The following is a 19,093-nucleotide window of genomic DNA, read 5'->3' as shown; positions in this document are numbered from 1 at the left end:
CATATTTTTTCAAGGGGCCGAGATCAAATTTACACTGTATGAGCATTCAGTTTGGTTTTTCTTGAAATCGATACAGAGATTTCCCCTATAAAATAAATCGATAAATCGTCAGCCACCCTACTTTTGGTAAAGAGCGAATATTGGAGCGTATTTGTTGGTTTCAAATATAAAATGATAAAAAAGGTTTTGGACCATATTTTTTTAGCCTAAAACGATTAAGACTAACCGTCATATACGTAAATAAGTGTTTAATCAATGTCAACTTATATTTAGAGCCTTAAATTGCCGATTTCCAATTTCTTTATCTTTATCTAATTGTCTGACGATGTAATGAGGATTATTTATGTGTCTAACAGTCGATTTTAAGTGTTCCAAGCTGGGAAAAATATAATGTGAGAAAAGCATATTATATTTTCATATTTTGAAGCCTTTTGATACCTCAAATTACAACCTTCACCAACACTATCCAGCATGGGTAATAATCGATTTCTTTCTTAGAAAAAATTCTCCTATCAATTTCTAGCGAGTCCAGGTTGTGCTCTTATACTGAGCAAACAGACTTTGGGTTTCTAGAATATATTGAGATTCATGAGCGCCTGTGGAGATTTTCAAGAGCTTTCGTGATAGGCCTGTTGTCTCGAGTTCATTTTTCGTTATCCTCCATTATTGCGGGGCAGAAAACGGCTAAGAGATGACAAACTTCAACTCTTACGTTTAGATGCGTATTTGAAACAAACCGTTATGATTAGAACTATTACATTAGAGATTTATTAATCATATTAATAATGAAAGACAATTATAGTCAGCGGATTTTGGTTGTTTTGGTGGCATTTATTTTGCAATTATTTTTTAAATTCTTATGAATAGTGTTATAGTATCTTATAGTAAGTATCTTATTTAAAAATATATGAACAACACGAGATTGAATATCGGAATGAATGAGCTAACTACGCAGAGAAAACCAGCGTTACTACTTCAGCAGGTTTAGGCGCCAAAAAGACTATTGAAGCCACCTTTTGGATGTGTTTGTTCTTTTTATTTCGTAAAGATTACTTCCTAGATGACAAAACATATTTATATCGCTCCAAGATGATTCATATTTAATTTGAATCAAGGAATTTTTGACAATTTTGTAATCAATTAGGGCTAAAGAAAAACGGATAATGAGGAAGGGTTTTTACAATCCGTATATGAGTTAGAACTTCAGCAAAGGACATGTTTTTAGCGATTTATTATGAGAAACATTCATGCAGTTACTTTCATGAATTTAAATAAAATATTACTTAAGGAACTACATTACTTTTATATAAAATCATCTTATTGCCTTTAGCCAAAATATACATACTTGTAAACATTTCATATCACACATATTCTTCTTTAAACGCCTGCAATTTTTTAGTGCAATTATCAAACATCTCTTCTAATTGTCTTGTGTAAGCATTGCAAAATTGTAAAACAGTTATAATTGTACATTTACAAAACACATAATCTAATCGAAAATCAATTGTTCGACTTTCAAGTTTTCTGTTTTTATACTGATTTAGGATTTCTGACAACCGTGAATAGTAGTATACTGAATAAAAATTGCATGATTTAAAAATCAGTAATTAACCTAATTTGTTATCTTTGATATAAACACCGCCCTGAATAAAGTCACCTAGGAGCCAGAATAGTTTCAGTCCCAATGTATATCAAATCCAATGATTCTTTACGAACGCCTCACCAAACTACAAACTACACTGCGGTGATACTGCAATTCTAGACTACTATTGAAGTTTAATCGCCTTAACCGACGCGGTGGCATTATATTTTAATCGCAAAGGCGCGAGTGAATGTCGCTTAACGGCGCAGAATTATTAAAAGCCGTCGGCCCTTGTTAACAAGGTGTACCTGCGCGCCTCAAAACAGTGGCAATGCATTTTCATTACAACTCCCTCCCAGAGGCGTCCCTCCAGCTTGCTCTCTGTTTATCATTATAACTCCTAACTGCATTCCTTCACTGTTGTGTTCTCTCCTGCCGTTTATGTAACACGTTATTTTATTATTTTTAATGTCCAGTGCTTTTATTTAATTAATAAAATACGATACTGTTATTCGTAATTTTTGTATTAAATATACGTGTTTGTAAGCATGAGAAAGATATTTATTTATTATAGATTGTACAACGTTTATCTAGATAAAAATTATGTTTCAAAATAAAAGTTCTTACTCCTTTCATTCCCACACCCGGTTTCAGATCCACAGTAAACACGCGATAATAGGCAATAGGAATACACCGACATAACGGAATATCGAGGTACCCACAGCACGTGTCGCAAACCTCAGTGAAAACATCCAATATAACATACACGTACAACATAATATTACATCGTCTTGTGAAATAACTAGTCCATTAAAATAAATTCATCATATCCTTTGGCAACCTAATTAAAAATGCGTTTATTTTGAGTTTATCTAAATTGCATAATCGTTACCGATAGCTCTTTGACCTTTTTAGTAAAACCTTTGATGCCATTAGACCTTTGGTCTTCTTTGTACCAATTCTTAAGTCTATATGTTTTTTAGAAGGACTTAGTAGTCGTGTGCTTAATAACGAGTAAGAGTTAAATCAGCTTCTCTAAGTATTATTATTATTGTGTTTTGCTTAAATAACATTAAATTTACTTTCCTTAAAAACGTAGAATAGGCTGTTCTATTTTTGGGTTCATAATATTATTTCCTTTTTTGTGCGGAAAAGCTTTTAAAGTAAAAAAAGAAACACACACACACACACACAAACACACAGGTTAGTTCAACACAGTATTTACTTTACATCCCTTTAAGATTTGTCAGCGGCTTTAAGCGTCGGTTACTTTTATTTTCCACATAATAATTTGGATCCCTCTCCTGAATTTCCCACGTCACGATCGCACTGAGGACCCTCCCAGTATCGGATTAGCATCTGAATGTCGCATTAATCCCGCAAGGGGGGCAGGTAAGCCCGCGAAGACGTCGCCATTTTGTTGCTCACAAAGAGACCGCCATGTTACTCACATTATCTGGCCAATATATTTAATTACAGTATCACTCCCCGGTGCCCAATGACAACGCTTACACGTAATGACGTTATCGCGTATTGCGGAACAGACGGAAGCACGCGCGCCAACGCACACGCACGCGGCACGGGCCGTGCGTCGCCAGCTGGCCAGAACAAATACACGCTATCAAGATGGCTGTGGGCAAATTAACGGGAGACACGCGACCCCGGGCACCCGAGCCATCCTATAATTGATAGTCGTTATCACCCCGGCCTTATCACGCTAATTGGACCCCCATCGGTCCGACAACGCGACCGTGTCCGCCATGCGTCTTGTTAACTTCTGACCGGACAGAATTCGCAAAACCCATTACGACTAACGGCTTTCCTTGTATCAGATTAATTATTGGAACCGATCGCCGCAGTTCCGTCTACTCGTGAGCCCGCCTGAGTCACAACAAGAGCGTGAAGGTATTCGCCTCCTGCCCGCTTTGTTGATTGTGCCGTCGCTCCCGGCACTGATCCTCGAGATCGCGGCTCGTTAACGTTTTACGACTTTCCTTGTTGTTCCCTGGCTGCCAGTAAATCAAAATCAGTGTCAATTAAAATTAGGCATTTAATTTACAAAGTAAGTACAAATATAAAGTGTTTTGTTGATGAAGGTGGAAATTTATAGTTGGTCAAGTAACATGTTTTCTACTTATCTCCAGACCTGATACACGTTTTCCCTTTGTTCGTGTAAGGCAGAAGTAAAATAAAACACGAAGTTCAGCAAATTCCTGGGAAGAATGATTTACTAAACTCACACTGGAGCTAAGACCCACTTGTTAACACCTCACTGCTGCTTGCAATTTCATAAAATATTCACATAAGTTAGGCTTAAATTCATTTACTCTGATTCACTGCTTCTAATATTTTTAAACACCCTTAGGAGGCCTCTCAACGACCAACGCTGGAGGGCCCACTCCGACCCACAACAAATCCCCTTCAATGTTTGATGATTCGCCCCTGCACTTAGACAGATCGCCCCTCCACCCCTCACGGCTTCTTCTTCTTATCCTCCCTTTTCTTCCTTCCAAGTGTTCAATTATGCAGCTAACAATAGTGGGGGCCTCTAGGCAATAATTAATAGCTCCCAGAAACATTTTAATAAACCGAGCAGCTCTTAACATTTTCACTCGTTTCAAGTTCCTTCCAAAGCCCAATTTCGCGTTGCCGCGAGCCACTGACTACAAGTGATTGGAGAAGATCAGTTCGTACTTGTGAAGCTGCTGATTTGTGGCAACGCGCGGACAGTCATATTGCACAACTTTATTGTGATTAACTGTATGTCAACAGTTGGATTTTCTCGATAAAACCATCATGAAGTTCTTGTAATGTATCCGCGGCCAGTGACTACAAGTGATTGGAGAAGATCAGTTCGTACTTGTGAAGCTGCTGATTTGTGGCAACGCGCGGACAATCATATTGCACAACTTTATTGTGATTAACTGTATGTCAACAGTTGGATTTTCTCGATAAAACCATCATGAAGTTCTTGTAATGTATCCGCGGCCAGTGACCCGATGGAAAACTTTCTCAGAGGTGGTAAACCGGAAACTGGTTACTGACGCTGTTATGGACTGCAGATCACATTTCCGCTTCATTTAATATTTAATACTGAATTAATTTATGGATAATTAACGATAAGTGATAACGTTGGTATTCCATAACGTCAGTAATTTAAAAATGTATAAGGTTTGCCACTACTGTGTTTTTATACGGAAGATTTAATTATATTGAAAGAGTAAGTTACTAGAACCAAATCGGAATGGACAATGCAATGTCAAACGAAATGCGTTACAGAAAAATCATCAGTTACTTTTCGCTCAATGTATGCTTCACATTTTATCTAAGTGATTACAATACTTTATACTTCCACTATCGGGAAAAGTTTTTTAATTTGATTTATATTATAAAATGGTATATTTTGACTAGTGTAATTTAATTAAACTACATTATAATAATAAAACTGTTACAAATAATCGGAATCATTCTATAAGTATATACTTTTAGTATTCTTTCTATTTTATGTATGTTTGCATTTCGTGGACTACGCTTTCAGCTAGGAAATATTAAACTACTGAGCATATAAATTATAGGTTAACCAAGCAATTTTGTTATCTAGTAGACTATCTAAACTAGAACGTAAACAGTTGCACGTAACTTACTCTAACTGCAAGGAGAACGACTTTATCGTCATTAAACTTGTGTGAAACTAAGAATCGCTCGAATTTTGATCTCTGAAAGCTCTAGTATTCATTTAAGTACTCACAAAATAGGGAATAATAAAAATCAAACCTTTTCTTGAGAAACCCTAGCTTTTTCTTAGAATAGTGTCTATAAATTTAAAACATAAATAATGAATTTTAAAATAAAACATATTTTTACACTGGAATGTATGTAATCAAATGGGCAGTTCGTCAAACTGTAAAATTTTACTGTAGTATATTCAAACCCATCGAAAAGAAATTATATAAGGCGAGATTAATTTTTAAATTTCATCCAAACACTTTAAACTTAACAAATACGTACAAAATATACGTACTTCGATTCTGGTTGAAGGCACTTAATTATTAATTATTCAGTAATTAGCTCGAGTGTTATTTTAATCTGTCAAATGAGCTGTGCATTGGTACGCTATCGTATGATTTACTCAGTGGATTGTCGTGGAATTCAAAAAGGTTATTACAATTCCGAAAAATACTCGATTTACATCAGTTCAAAAAAGCTATCGTAACTGAAAACTCGGCAAGAGCAGAGATTAGAGGCGATGATGTCGGTAGAGAACCTCACCGCCTTGTAACGATAAGAAAGGTGAGGTTACGACGAGACAAGTCAAGAGTTATTCGGAGACGATACCTCCGTTATTATATAACAAACGTCTGGATAACATCCGTTGAAAGAAACTATCCGAACTAGATACTCGACAGGAGCAGAGGTAAGAGGCGATGATGTCGGTAGAGAACCTCACCGCCTTGTAACGATAAGAAAGGTGAGGTTACGACGAGACAAGTCAAGAGTTATACAGAGACGATACCTCCGTTACTTAGTTAACAAGTTGGTCGCAGAAGCTTCTTGCTAAGTAGCGGAGTTAAATCGATAAGCCGCCTGTAAATAACACTGTTCCGCCCCCACCTCCCCTTCCCCCACGTCTTGCAGCCCTAAGCGTATTAAATTTGCACGAACACTTAAGAGGCAGAACTTCCCCGTAAGATGATGTACCGTCAGAGCAAAAGTTGGAGCAGCGCGATCACAAGTTCCCTTTATTCGCCTCTGCCTAATTCATTACCGCCGCCGCGGCGGTGGGTAGTGATTGTTCCTATCGTTATAGTAAACTTGCGGCATCTCTTGTAACATTGAATTAAGTCTGCTTTACTCAGTCATCCATAAGTAGGCGTATGCATTTAAATACTTTCTAACAGACAACCAACAATAATATGCACTAGTAATGTAAAGTGTATATGTAATTTGTTCGATTAAATGTCACAAAGATGCAATAATCGTGCTTAAATTATCCACAGCGGTATCTTATCGCCTCGTTATCAGTTAGCCATTCAGCATTCGTTTCTAGATAAAGTTAGGTTAGTTTGGTTTTGCTCCAATTCCATTAAGAATCGACACATATCAGCAACAATACTAATGCATTCTATATACTTCTGTTAAGGTAAGAGAATAATAATTATATTTGGTTTAAGTATTCAGAAAATATTATTTTCATTTAATCATACGATAAAAAGATGAACTTATTGTAATTCACTCAATAGGCATACTATAAAATAAAATACTCGTATGATGAAAAATGTCTTTATTTATAGAGGCGAAATTAGGACTTAACAATTCTCTCTTCCACTTACCCTCTCTTAATATGTTTATTTATAAACAAACATATTATTAAGAACCATAGATAAAGCAACCTTAACTTTTTTTTTAATATTGCACTCACATGTTTCAGATCGAAGGCCATGGTGACAGTAACAGTAAATTAACCTCAAAATATAATAAGATAGTAACAATAATAATACACAGATAAAAATCTAGGACACAGTTACATTATACTATGTGATGTACTTGGTAAAATATTCATACACTTTGTGTAGACTTTCTTTTCATTTACATATTTTTCTTAAAATAGGATTTTTATTATTGACTTGCGTAGTATTCATCAAATTTTTAGGACCGTTTTATAGCCCATTATAATTAGTAATTATTATTTATTACCTATTCATTTTCTCATCTTCAGTTTCAAAATTTAACATTAACAAATTGTTTTCAAGTTCTTTAAACAGATTTGATATAATTAAATGTTCAGCAAAATTTGATTTCTTGCTGGTCTGATTGTTGTTTTTTAGTGCCAATTCAAAAATTAAAAAATTTATAAAAGCGTTTTACTAAAAGCTCTTAAGTTTAACATTTATAATATTCATTTATCGTTCACTAAGCAAAATAAATATTTAAAAAGTGTTTTTGCGGTTTATGAGTGCATAATTAATTTTTATGAATCTTTGGAATCTATACATTTATTTATAAACGTATAAGTTGTGTAGTAATCACGGGCAAGACACATACAAATGTTTTATATGTTTTTAAATGTTCTTATTGAAATACGTAACGTCGATTAAAAGTACACTTATACATGATGTAAGTTTAAAAATTATATCAATACATAAAATAGATGTTAAATGGTTGAAACCAAATAAATTTTTGTAGAGTAAATTATTAAAAATACTATGATCTTCTTTATGTTTTAATACATGATTTGATGTTTTATTTAAACGTAATAGTTTGGTGAGGAAGTGGATGTAAATGTTGGCGTAGAAGAGATCAAGGGGGTGGCAGTGGCAGGGGGGGGGTTGTTCCAGGTGGGAATATGCATAAGAGAGGTTCGACGTGGTATTGAAATGGATGCCTGTACACGGGCACTTGAACTTAAGTGTTGGGCCACTGGGGGCGCCAAAGTGCTTTCTCAGCTCTTCAGTCAAGTGCTCGCCACTCAATCCAATTGCCGCCATTTACAGCACTCTAGATCTAAATAAACATTCAGTGGCACGTACTTTGCCTCACTTCAACACTTCACTTTAGATTCTCTCTAGAATTGCAAGTCCAGGCTTCGCTCTAAAGTCCAACATTTACCGCCATACTTTTATAAGTCACAACGCTGCAAAAATACTTTATATATTCTCAAAATATTGTTCACTTACCTTTTTATTTAATACCAAGAGGTCCAGGTTTGATCCCTTGCGAGAAAACATATGTTTTATTTTATCCTTATGTACGGTTCTTAAATTTGTACCAAAAAGTATTGTGTGCTATTGTTCTAATAACAATGATTACTTTATTCTTTAACAGTTTTAGTATTGTTTCGTCTTAATAAGGCTTGTTTTATACACTGATAACAAGTGGTAAAACTCAATTTAAAACCTTTCAAACAAGTTCTTCAAACCTGTTAAACATAAAATCAAATTAGAATTAGATGGTGCAAACAGTGCTTCTCTTTGCTTTGTTACTTTATTCTTTAACAGTTTTAGTATTGTTTCGTCTTAATAAGGCTTGTTTTATACACCGATAACAAGTGGTATCTCTGACTTAACAATCTAAATTATTTTTGCTCTAATGTCTACAAGTAGTGGTTTAAAGTTTGTTAGTGCAATGATTTATAAGATTTAAAAAATATATTAAAGATTATTATGCCATTTACTAATTCCACTGTTGTGAGATGTAAGAGCTACTAATATCATTCAAACATGTATATGTACATTCTTAAACTAAAAAACAAAAACTATAAATTAAATATGTGCAAAAGAGTAAACATTTTACAGTAGGTATAAAGTAGTGTATTTTATTATTAATATGTAAAGTAAGATATATTTCTAATTGGATTGCGGTTTAGAGGCGAATTCGAATACGTAAATACGATCATGTACCAAAATAGCAATTTTGCACTAGTGAACTACTGAACGATACTTTTTAATTTTTCTGCAAATAGGAATTAAAAATAATGATACTTAATCTAAACAAATGTTTAATCTTTTATTTTTAAGTTAAGCTTTTTTTGTAGGACTAAGAAAATGAACAATATTTTTGACTGTGCACGTATAATATACACATATTTTTCATGCAGTGTGCTGAAAATTGTATTTAAAGCCATCATAAACAGTACAACAATTGAATATTTTACGAATCAAATGTAGGCCTACTTGTTTTCTTTACAGCCTGTACTTAGTGCATATCTCAGGAATTACCCGGCACATCGCCATTAAAGTTTACTTCATTTAGTCTTTTTCTTACAAAACTTAAATTAAAACAAAAAGTACACAAACATAAAAGGGATATTAAAGTATTTAAATTGTATGCTGTGCTAGTAATTATCTTTTAATATATAAAAGAAACCTTTTATAGCGTATATTTATATCTGTTTGCAAGTTTAAAAGGTCTGCGACCACAGTGCACAACTGGAATGCAAACAAAGTGAGCGCTTAAGTTTCTAAGCGCTAAAACCTTTCAGGCATTTGCCTTCACTGACTTGAAGACAAGTTATGTGCTGAGAAAATTAACGTTAGTGGCTTCAGTAAAAAGTAGAAAACAAAGTTCTTCACAACTGTTAAACATAAAATCAAATGAGAATTAGATGGTGCAAACAGTGCTTCTCTTTGCGCTGACGAAGATTTGGCGGTGCATTCTTTACTTTTGGTTCTCGTCCGTCCAAATTAGTTTATTTATTTATCGATTTCCAACAAATGGAACTGTGTTAATCCGTTTAAAAGTTAATTTTTGACCAAATAGACCTTTTTTAGAATTAAAGAATTTCCTACAAATCCGAAACACCAAATTGGCCTGAGGAACTTCTGGAACAGGAAATTCTTGTTAGCATTGATGGCGAGGAGAATAAAACTATGAAAGGAATATCCTCATCTTAAAGTAAGTATTTAGACAAAAAAAGAGACAGTTCAAGTCTACAAGATGACTTTCAAAGAAGGTTAAGTTCCTGGTATCTACTCGTATAATTGAAATAGGAACAGCGTATTAAAAAACAAGGAGAACAATATCTTGTTGGCAATTCGCTTTAACGAACGTTTTTCATGTCAATTTGAAATATGTGTTAATTTGTTTCCGGTATCTTTCAGGTGCAGTCTGCTTGAATTTATGGGCGAATTCGAATCCATAAACATTCCAAAGTAACAGCTGGCATTGTCGGCAATCGAGAGATATTCCTTTTTCTGTCTGTGACGCAGGTTTCCAGTACTAAGCATTCCTCTTGTTGCAGACTGGGTCTGATGTCCCACTTCAATGCTCTGGCGGCGGCGGCCAGTGGGCGAAGTCCCTTCATAGCCGTCTATCCCCCCGGCCCCGGTCAGTCACCGGACAAGCCCTGGTATGCAGCATGGGCCAGGTTACACCAGCCCCCTCCTACTACTAGTCCTACAGGTGACGTTGTTATCCTATATCATAGCATAGAATAATGCGGTTCAATGTTGCTTTATCTAAACATGCTTTTAAAGAATATAATTACTTTATTAATATCCGACTTATGGATTTTTCAATTTTCACATTATAATTAACAATTGATGGTTGTTATCTCGACCCTTCTGCATTTTCTTGACATATTACGCCGAAAATGTTCTCAGAAAGTGATAAAATTTCCATTTGTTAATAAAATATTAACTTTGCAATTTAAGCCTAGGCATAACGAATTGAAATAATGGATATAAATGTGTTCACCCCATTATTAGGAGTTTTTACATTCTTGCATACTTCGATTAGTAAGGAGCTGAAATCGTCTTCTTAAAATCATACCGTTTTCCGTACCGGTAATAAAGTTCCTAGAAACTTAATAAAATCGTTGTATGGAACCCCTTGATGGAAAGAAGAACCCATTGATTTTGAAGTCAAAAGGTCTAAAGAAAGTCCGTACATATGTCCGTCTGTGCGATAAATCTTGATGGAGACACCCTAGAGACCTAAGACCATTGAAAAAGTCCTAAATATAGGTCCATTGAAACTTGTTATATAGGTTCCTCTTGATCCAAAGGAAGAACCATTTTGAATCGGGGATCAAAAGGTCAACGAGCAGTCCGTCAATAAGTATGTAACTCTTGATAGCAATGTCCTAGAGATTTGAGTCTAAGTACATAGATTATTGATCCATAGTAGATATCTACTGATTGGTGGTCGAAAGGTAAAAGTGCAGCCCTTTCGTCTGTCTGTATGTGCGATTACTCTTTCGTTACGTATTGGTTTGTTCAGTATCTGAAATAGTTCTCAACCTTACTCTTGTACTTAGTTTCCTACTAATATGCCTTCCTGCTACCATTATAACTGAGTATTAAAGACAATAAACAATAAACTGCATGGGGAAATAAGCGGTTTGGCACAAGCATATGGATACAAAATTGAACATTTTTAATTTTTGAAATAAATAAATAAATTGAAGCAATACATTTTGTTCCATTAAGAAACTATATTTAATCTGAATGACGCATTTATTAAATTTTATCAATTCTGAACAATTTTTCAAAACAATCCATTCAAAAACTCTTGTGTTAATAAAAACCAAACAGAATAAATAGCACTGTCAATACGCAGTAATGAGATAATGATGTTGACAGGAGGCAAGTTGAAAGAGAGGTTTAAAAACGTCGAAAGACAAACGAACAACAAAGCGAAAACCGATAAGTTGACGGGACACTTGGAGGGTTCCATAAGCCGCCAGAGAGAGAAGTATTTAAAACGGCTTCGCTGTTTACTTAAAATCTAATTAAAGAAGGCCTGCTGTAAAAGTGTGTGAGTGGGCACAAATCGAGTAAGCGGAAGCCGTAGGAGCGAGGGCAATGGTTAACCACTTGTGCTGAGGTGTTCCATACGTGCTTCCGGGCCTGAGCTCGCCAAAAGGGCTTTATGTAATAGCTGAAAACTAACTGGATTTCTAAACGAATTTTTGATTCACATGTCTTCTTATCGGATGACCCAAAAATACGGAAGCCTGATGTTCGTTTAAAATTTATTTTCTTCAAACCAAACTCATTGAAGTTTGCGAATATAAATTTTGAACTTCAGCTGGAGGGAAACGTCCGTAAATGTATCTTGTGGGAGAATATAATCAAAGTGGATATATTTTAGATTGTAAAGGAAACACGATTTTTCCGGACAGTTGTAATTGTTAAGAAAACAATATTACTACGTTTCGTAATCTGCAATCTTATCCCTTGTAATCTTTAAAAAACCTCCCCCCCCCAAAAAATTACAATTTATCAACTATAACCTGTAGATTGACTAAAAGATTATGTTGCCAAAACTATCACTTCATAAAGAGTAAGAATGACCAATTATCAAAAGCCCAATCCCAACCTCAACCTAATTAATTTAATAAATGGTGAAATAGTACCTTAATTAAATTTTAAAATTAAGGCAACCAGACGAATTAAACTTAAGATTATTAAAAACAAAATGTATTTTCTATGTCAAAATGTACAAATATTTAACTCACAGCTGATTATAAACTTGTTGATTATGGTATTTATTTGTCATATTATTATTGGTTTGATTTATATTCGTTTTGTTGTTTTATCAATCAGCGGTTTCGGATAAGGGTTTCTGGTAACTAGAAAATTAATAAAATGAACACTGATTTTCTGTTTTTCTTATGTATATGTATGCAATTTCTATGTGTTTTCAAATATTGTCAATGGCTTGAAATGAACTGAAAAATAATAATTTATATATGTCAAGTAAGGCCCATATGGCCATTTCTTACACTATACCATCTTATTTTTGGCTGCTATAACTGTTTTTACTTCTTTCCTGAAGTCTGGTAAACCACAGTTATTTCCATTTGATCCTTCCAAGTAACACCAACGTTTCATGGATTTTATTACTGCTAAGGAAGAACTAGTTCCAGTAAGGAAATCTGCGGGATATTGCACAAACTAATGTAGACATGAGTGGTGGTGGTGGTGGAAGGGTAAACTGTTATTGTAGTCGGCCACTGAGGAAGCCCGGATTGTGCTGATTATATGGGGCGTTACATTCAAACTGTGCTACCGTACAAGTGCCGGCCACTCGACCCAGTTCTGGCGTCAACACCTCTGCAGTAATCCGCTCAGCAGCAACCGTCTGAGTCGACAAACCGCGCAGCCCCTCCGGGTCTTGTTTGCCGAAACTCTGCCAAAGGGAAGTGCTATTTAATTAACTAAAGTCAGTAGGAAAAATGGAAAGACCTTGTTGGGAACCTCTGTGTCACCCACTATTTTAAATTATCAGTGTTTCTAAATATTGGCTTACAGAAGCGAATGGAAAGACGTACAAGATAACGATGAAATATTGGCTTACAGAAACGAATGGAAAGACGTACAAGATAACGATGAAATATTGGCTTACAGAAACGAATGGAAAGACCTACAAGACAATAATGAATTACAGACCTATATCCATTTTGCCTTGAAATCGAAAGTTTTCATAAAAAGTTAAGTTTTACACTGAAATGGAGAAAATAGTGAGTAGGATGTAGTATTTTAATTTTTCTGGACAGAAAAATGCGATATCAATGTAAGTTTTCCATATCACACCGCGCTGAAACATTCTGAACACAATGAAATTCTGGAAATATTTAGTACTTGCTGTAGCAACATAAAAGAACTAAGCTAACATTTGTATAAATTTAAACCCATGAAGCTAATTTAGTATTTTTATACGATGAAAAATTCCTTATTATTGATATTGGATCTTAGAGACTCTTTACTTTTCTTCGGGAAAATGTTAGAGTAAAGGCTACTATTAAATTATCTATATATTAAACAAACTTGCTTTCTGTAAATTTGTAATAAATAGTTGAAATGATTTAAAACGTACGCCTTTCAATATTTCTCCAAACAATTCAACAATAAGGTCCTAATTAGAATAAAAAGTTACCAATATTTACTTATGGTATCCCTTAAATATTGTAACATATTACGACATCAAATATTATATACTTTTAAGTTATTACTGAGTCGAGAAATAAATAATATTACAATTTAATTAAACTTCAGTTGGGTGAGGGGGACTTGGTTTTCTGTCATATAATGTTTAAACTTAATTCACTTGTTTAAAATTCGCTTAAGTTTTTATTTAATTGTTTCAAACCATTTGCATTATACTGAAACCGAATATAAATTTATCCCAGCTCGTTATTTACGTTCTTCTCTTTATATGCAGTTCTATAAAAAGAATGATATTTAAATTAGTAAACATAAATTAAGAGGTTGAAAACAATTTCCAGAAAATAAGCGTTCAACTCCCAGATCGACAAAGCAGTCGACTTCTCCCATTAAATATGGACGAGGCACTTAAGATCATTTCCAAGGAACTTCCGGGCCAGAACTTGCTCTCAGGATTGGCTCCTTGTTTTATTAAAATCTTTCTGAACTGTTCTCTGTTCGGTAGCCATTTGAGACTATTGTAGTATTCATGATCGAAATGATTTTGGAACAATCTGCTATAAAATAGTAACAGCTATATACGCCCGTAGAAAATAATCTCTTACGGTGAAAGATTATAGGAGAGAACTCTTAGTAATACTAATATGTTTTTTTTTTATTTTAGTAATACTCCAGGCTAGAAATTGCTTTACATGCTACTTTAGCAGGGTAATAACTAAGACAATAAATAAGGAGTTTCCTCTGGAATGGTACTAGTATTTTAGAAGTTTTACAATGGCGTGTTCCTTTGAAATTTTCATAAAATTTCTATTTCAGCTAAATAATTTTATAATATTGATTTTTATGTCTGTAAGTCTATAAATAATTTTAATAAATCAGGTATTTTATTGATTTTATTCATAACGAAACGAGTAAACTAAATGTTAATATTTGAAACGACACGTCTCGTGTAATGATTAGTCGGAATCGGTTAGTCACTACTGTTAGTGACTCATTGAGTACTTCCCGTTAAAACTATAAAAGTGACGTAATTGTTTCATGAATAACACTGTGATAAAGCCCTAGTCTGCACGTACATGCGTACTAAAATAGACGTATCTTGCCAAATTCGATTCGTACGTAAAGCACGTATCTGTATTATTAGTGCAACATTTTAAAAATATTAGAAATATTTTACGAGTCGTCTGTACTGAAGGCCGTCTTGGTTTTGGATCAGAACATTATTGAACCTAAATATAGCATGCCCCTATTTATAGATGTAGTCACATGGTTGAAATATGTTTTAAAAGATGTGATTAATATGCATCAAACCCCTTTTATTTTCTATTTTGTTGTCATTCAGCAAGAAACCAAGCATCATTCTATAATTCATCTTGTGAAGTTTACACTTTATAAGAAAACTTAAAAATATGGCGCATTAATTATATATTTAAAAGTAGCTATATTCCATAATGCTACGATCAAAAATAAGGGTATACAAAAGCCCAAAGTTGTATCTAATTATGAGGTAAAAACTCAAGATCGATTTACTACACCAGGCTCTTAACACACATAAGCCCTTTATTATTTTTTTATTTATTTTTTTAAGGGGAGACCGATCCCCTTTTAAGCCTTATTCTGTCCGTCCTCATGGGCCACTGGCCTGTGCGAGGATCTTATCGAACAGAATAAGGGGGAGTGTCGATACAATACAAGGTCGATGGTACTGATAAAAAATGCAACGGTCACAGACAGATTTTGAACCTGCGCTATCTCTAACTCAGACCCAAGTCCAACGACTAAGACCGCTCGGCCATCGGCACTCCCAAGTACGTATATAAAATAAAAGATACCGATTTACTAAACAAATTTGCATACGTACGAAAGTAATAAAATGTAACAAAGCACACATAGTAAACACATTCCGAATATCTCACCGAAACACACCGACTACATAACACACAGAGAATATCGTGTGGCTGAGAGGGCTTAATTGTCAGCAGGACGTCAAGGGTGATCGGTTGACAAACGGTCTAGGAATGTCCCCGTGAGGCTTCGGCCGATAGTTTTGAAAGGCTTCGTACGGCGTATTGATTCCCTTCCTGGGCACCCTTGATCATGCACTTTCCTTAATTACAGTTCTTTCAATGAAGTTGTATCCTCCGAAATAATATTGAAGGCAGTTTACTTGCATACGTCATGTGTGAGATTGATGTGTTTGTTTTGTAAAGATAACGATCACCTTATAGATACTTCCTTGATTAGTTGTGTCTTTTTGTAGTCGATTAATTAATCTTAGAGGGCTTGAGTACCTGGCAGCAACCGGATGTGGGCCTCGGTGGGAGATGATTGAGAGCGGTTAACTAATCCGCCTTTTCTTTAGTTTATATTTATAATTCATTAGACTTTGCATGAGTATCCAACACCGAGTTGTACGACGGGATCTCCAAACTTTGAAATAGTCTTTATAATTTTCAACGTTTAAAGTACTGCAGGAAGTGTTGATACTTGTACGAAGTATAACTTTTATAGTCTTGACCTTTGGTTATTTGAATGTTAGTACCATCTAACAGGATATGTATTTTCCACAGGAGGATCGACAACCACGAACGAGGAGACGAGCCGGCCCAGTACCCCTCACAGTGTCGGACCCCGCAGCAGTTCTCCTATCACCCCCTCCAGCACCCAAGCCAGAGAACCCTTGGTGACCAGCGGAACCGACCCCCACAGGCACTCTCCGGCGTCTTCCCTGGGTGAGGAGGTGACGCCTCCCAGGCAGCCCTTGGCCAACCATCACCTCAGCTCACTGCTAGGGCCGAGCTTCATGCACCAACACGACTCTTACCTCCAGTTGGCCGCGGCCAGCCAGAAGGGCATCCACGGCTTCATGTCGGAGAGACGACACGAGGACGATATGGTGGTGGACGGCGATGACGGCGACGATGGAGAGGACGATCTGGACGGCAAGGATGACAAGAAGGACGGAAGCATGTTGAATAACAACAATAAGAGGAAAAAGAAGACAAGAACTGTGTTTTCTAGAAGTCAAGTGTTCCAGTTGGAATCGACTTTCGACATGAAGAGGTATCTTTCCAGTTCAGAAAGGGCAGGCTTAGCGGCGTCCCTACATCTCACGGAGACACAAGTAAAAATTTGGTTCCAAAACAGGAGAAACAAGTGGAAGAGACAGCTGGCTGCCGAGTTAGAGGCAGCTAACATGGCGCAAGCTGCCCAGAGATTAGTGCGAGTACCCATACTCTACCACGAGGCTACATCCACCCCTGGGCTCCAACACCACCTCACGGCCCCTGTAACCTCGGCCTCCACATACCCCTCTCTCTACTACCACCACCATCACCACCACACGCCTCCGACCTCCACACAGTCTTCTAGTCCTGTACCACCACGAGCACCGCTACCTAGTCTAGTCTGAAGCCTACCTAACGTCTCTGACACCAAAATTTTCTCACCGAATCAACTCTATCGGCAAGACTATTTCCATCCGCCACTCTCAGACTTGCCTCCTATCTCTTGAACTCTGTCGGTCTGATGAAAAATTTACAAAGGGTCATTATTCATCAGTGAAATAATCCTTCCTCACGACGACTCCTTGCCTTGCCGTCCTCGTTATTACTGTCTCCCACACTTCTAGTATTTCACTAAGTGAAGAAACTCCAATGGATCAATCAATCTTATGTGTTGTGTGTTTTGAATTTAAAGACCATTACAACAGTGAAACAGACATGACAAGTAAAAGAAGTGGACAGACATGACTTCTTACCAAGCGAGGAAAAGGACGAAATTGGTGTCAAACAGATTGACAGTATCCTAATGGTGGAGAGCCCTGTCATAGAATTAGCACAATAAAAACAATACGTTTTCTTTAATAATACGTTTTAATTTAAATGTTAATATTACCGTACATCTTAATTTTAAATTTAATATTTAAATCTTCAGGAATAGTAAATTTGACCAGCACAGCAATTTAATTTAAGATTTTCTTAATGAAAATTTGCTACAAACTTTGGGCAAAATATTGTCAAAAGAAGCAAAGGTGTTGAATTTTCGACGTCCTAGTTAGATTTCTTTAAAAAATTGTATTGTGAGATACATACTGTTTATGAGATTAGGAATATGTGGTTAGGACGGTCTCAATCTGTAAATAGGGGTTAACTAGTCAAAATACATACATCGATCTCGATTGATAATTTTGTACCAAATGTATAGTGCATAGTTTATAATTTGTGATAATAATATATTTAAATTGTAGTATTTATTTAGTTTATATCAGTATTTTTCACTTTGTTTACTATAACTGAGAAGCTGAATTTAATTTATTTTTCTTAGATTTAAAACAAAATTACATTGAACAAATTATGAATAATGGGAAATTTTGAATTATTCACTTTGCTTAGGTTTTGAGTTTATGAAAGTATGAAATTTCAGTAGTACCTTAAATTATGGAATTCAGTAAACGTTTGAGAAAACAGTGTTTAATTTCTCAATTTGTGTTAGCTTTGGTCGTATAGAAATACTTTAAATTTAATAAGGGATTAAAATTTGTTCATAAGTGTATTAATTTCAAAATTCGCAATTATAAAATAATTGTTTATGTTTCCCTATAAAGATTTGTATGGGTAGATTTGTACTTAAAATTAACTCTCAATTTAAAACTTAATTATTAATATACATTAAAATAATAGTACGTTTCAATGCGATGAATGTATGTATAACAACAGTAATCAAAGTTTTGTACATAGGTGATGTAAGGTTACCAAGTGATGTATTATATATGTACTATGTTAGTTGTTGTTGTCACCTATTGCTTATTATGTGTCATGTACATTTTCAAACAATACAACTCTCGACTCTCAACCAGAACATGTTTTTATTACTAATCCCAGAAGAACGGTCCTTTGCTACCTGCGAGTTCTCCTGAAAATACTTTAAAAAGCACGTGCTAATCAAATTTACTTATGGAAAGATTTGCTCATAAAAGATGCATATTTATTATTTTAAATTTAGTCAGTATGAAATCTTTAAAAAAATTGAAATATTATATTCGTGCGTATGTATTATACATCGGACTACTTCGACATTATATACCTATATATTTATTATAGGGGTTTTACTCATGAATGCCCTT

At 35.2% G+C, this 19,093-nt stretch overlaps 1 protein-coding gene across 1 annotated transcript in view; it reads left to right on the top strand.

The window, feature by feature from the left end:
• LOC124359732 (homeobox protein Hmx) overlaps positions 1-18,830 on the top strand; it is a 33,420-nt gene extending 14,590 nt beyond the window's left edge. Inside the window, exons 2-3 of the mRNA XM_046812720.1 lie at positions 10,320-10,480; positions 16,539-18,830. Coding sequence (XP_046668676.1) covers positions 10,320-10,480; positions 16,539-17,380 — 1,003 coding nt within the window. The 3' untranslated portion in view covers positions 17,381-18,830. The remainder of the gene's footprint in view (positions 1-10,319; positions 10,481-16,538) is intronic.
• Positions 18,831-19,093: the final 263 nt, after the last annotated feature.

This window comes from Homalodisca vitripennis, chromosome 4 (assembly GCF_021130785.1).
Source record: "Homalodisca vitripennis isolate AUS2020 chromosome 4, UT_GWSS_2.1, whole genome shotgun sequence".
NCBI classification, from domain to species: Eukaryota; Metazoa; Arthropoda; class Insecta; order Hemiptera; family Cicadellidae; genus Homalodisca; species Homalodisca vitripennis.
The sequence above is the reverse complement of the archived record's forward strand: the minus strand, read 5'-3'. Positions and strand labels throughout refer to the sequence as shown.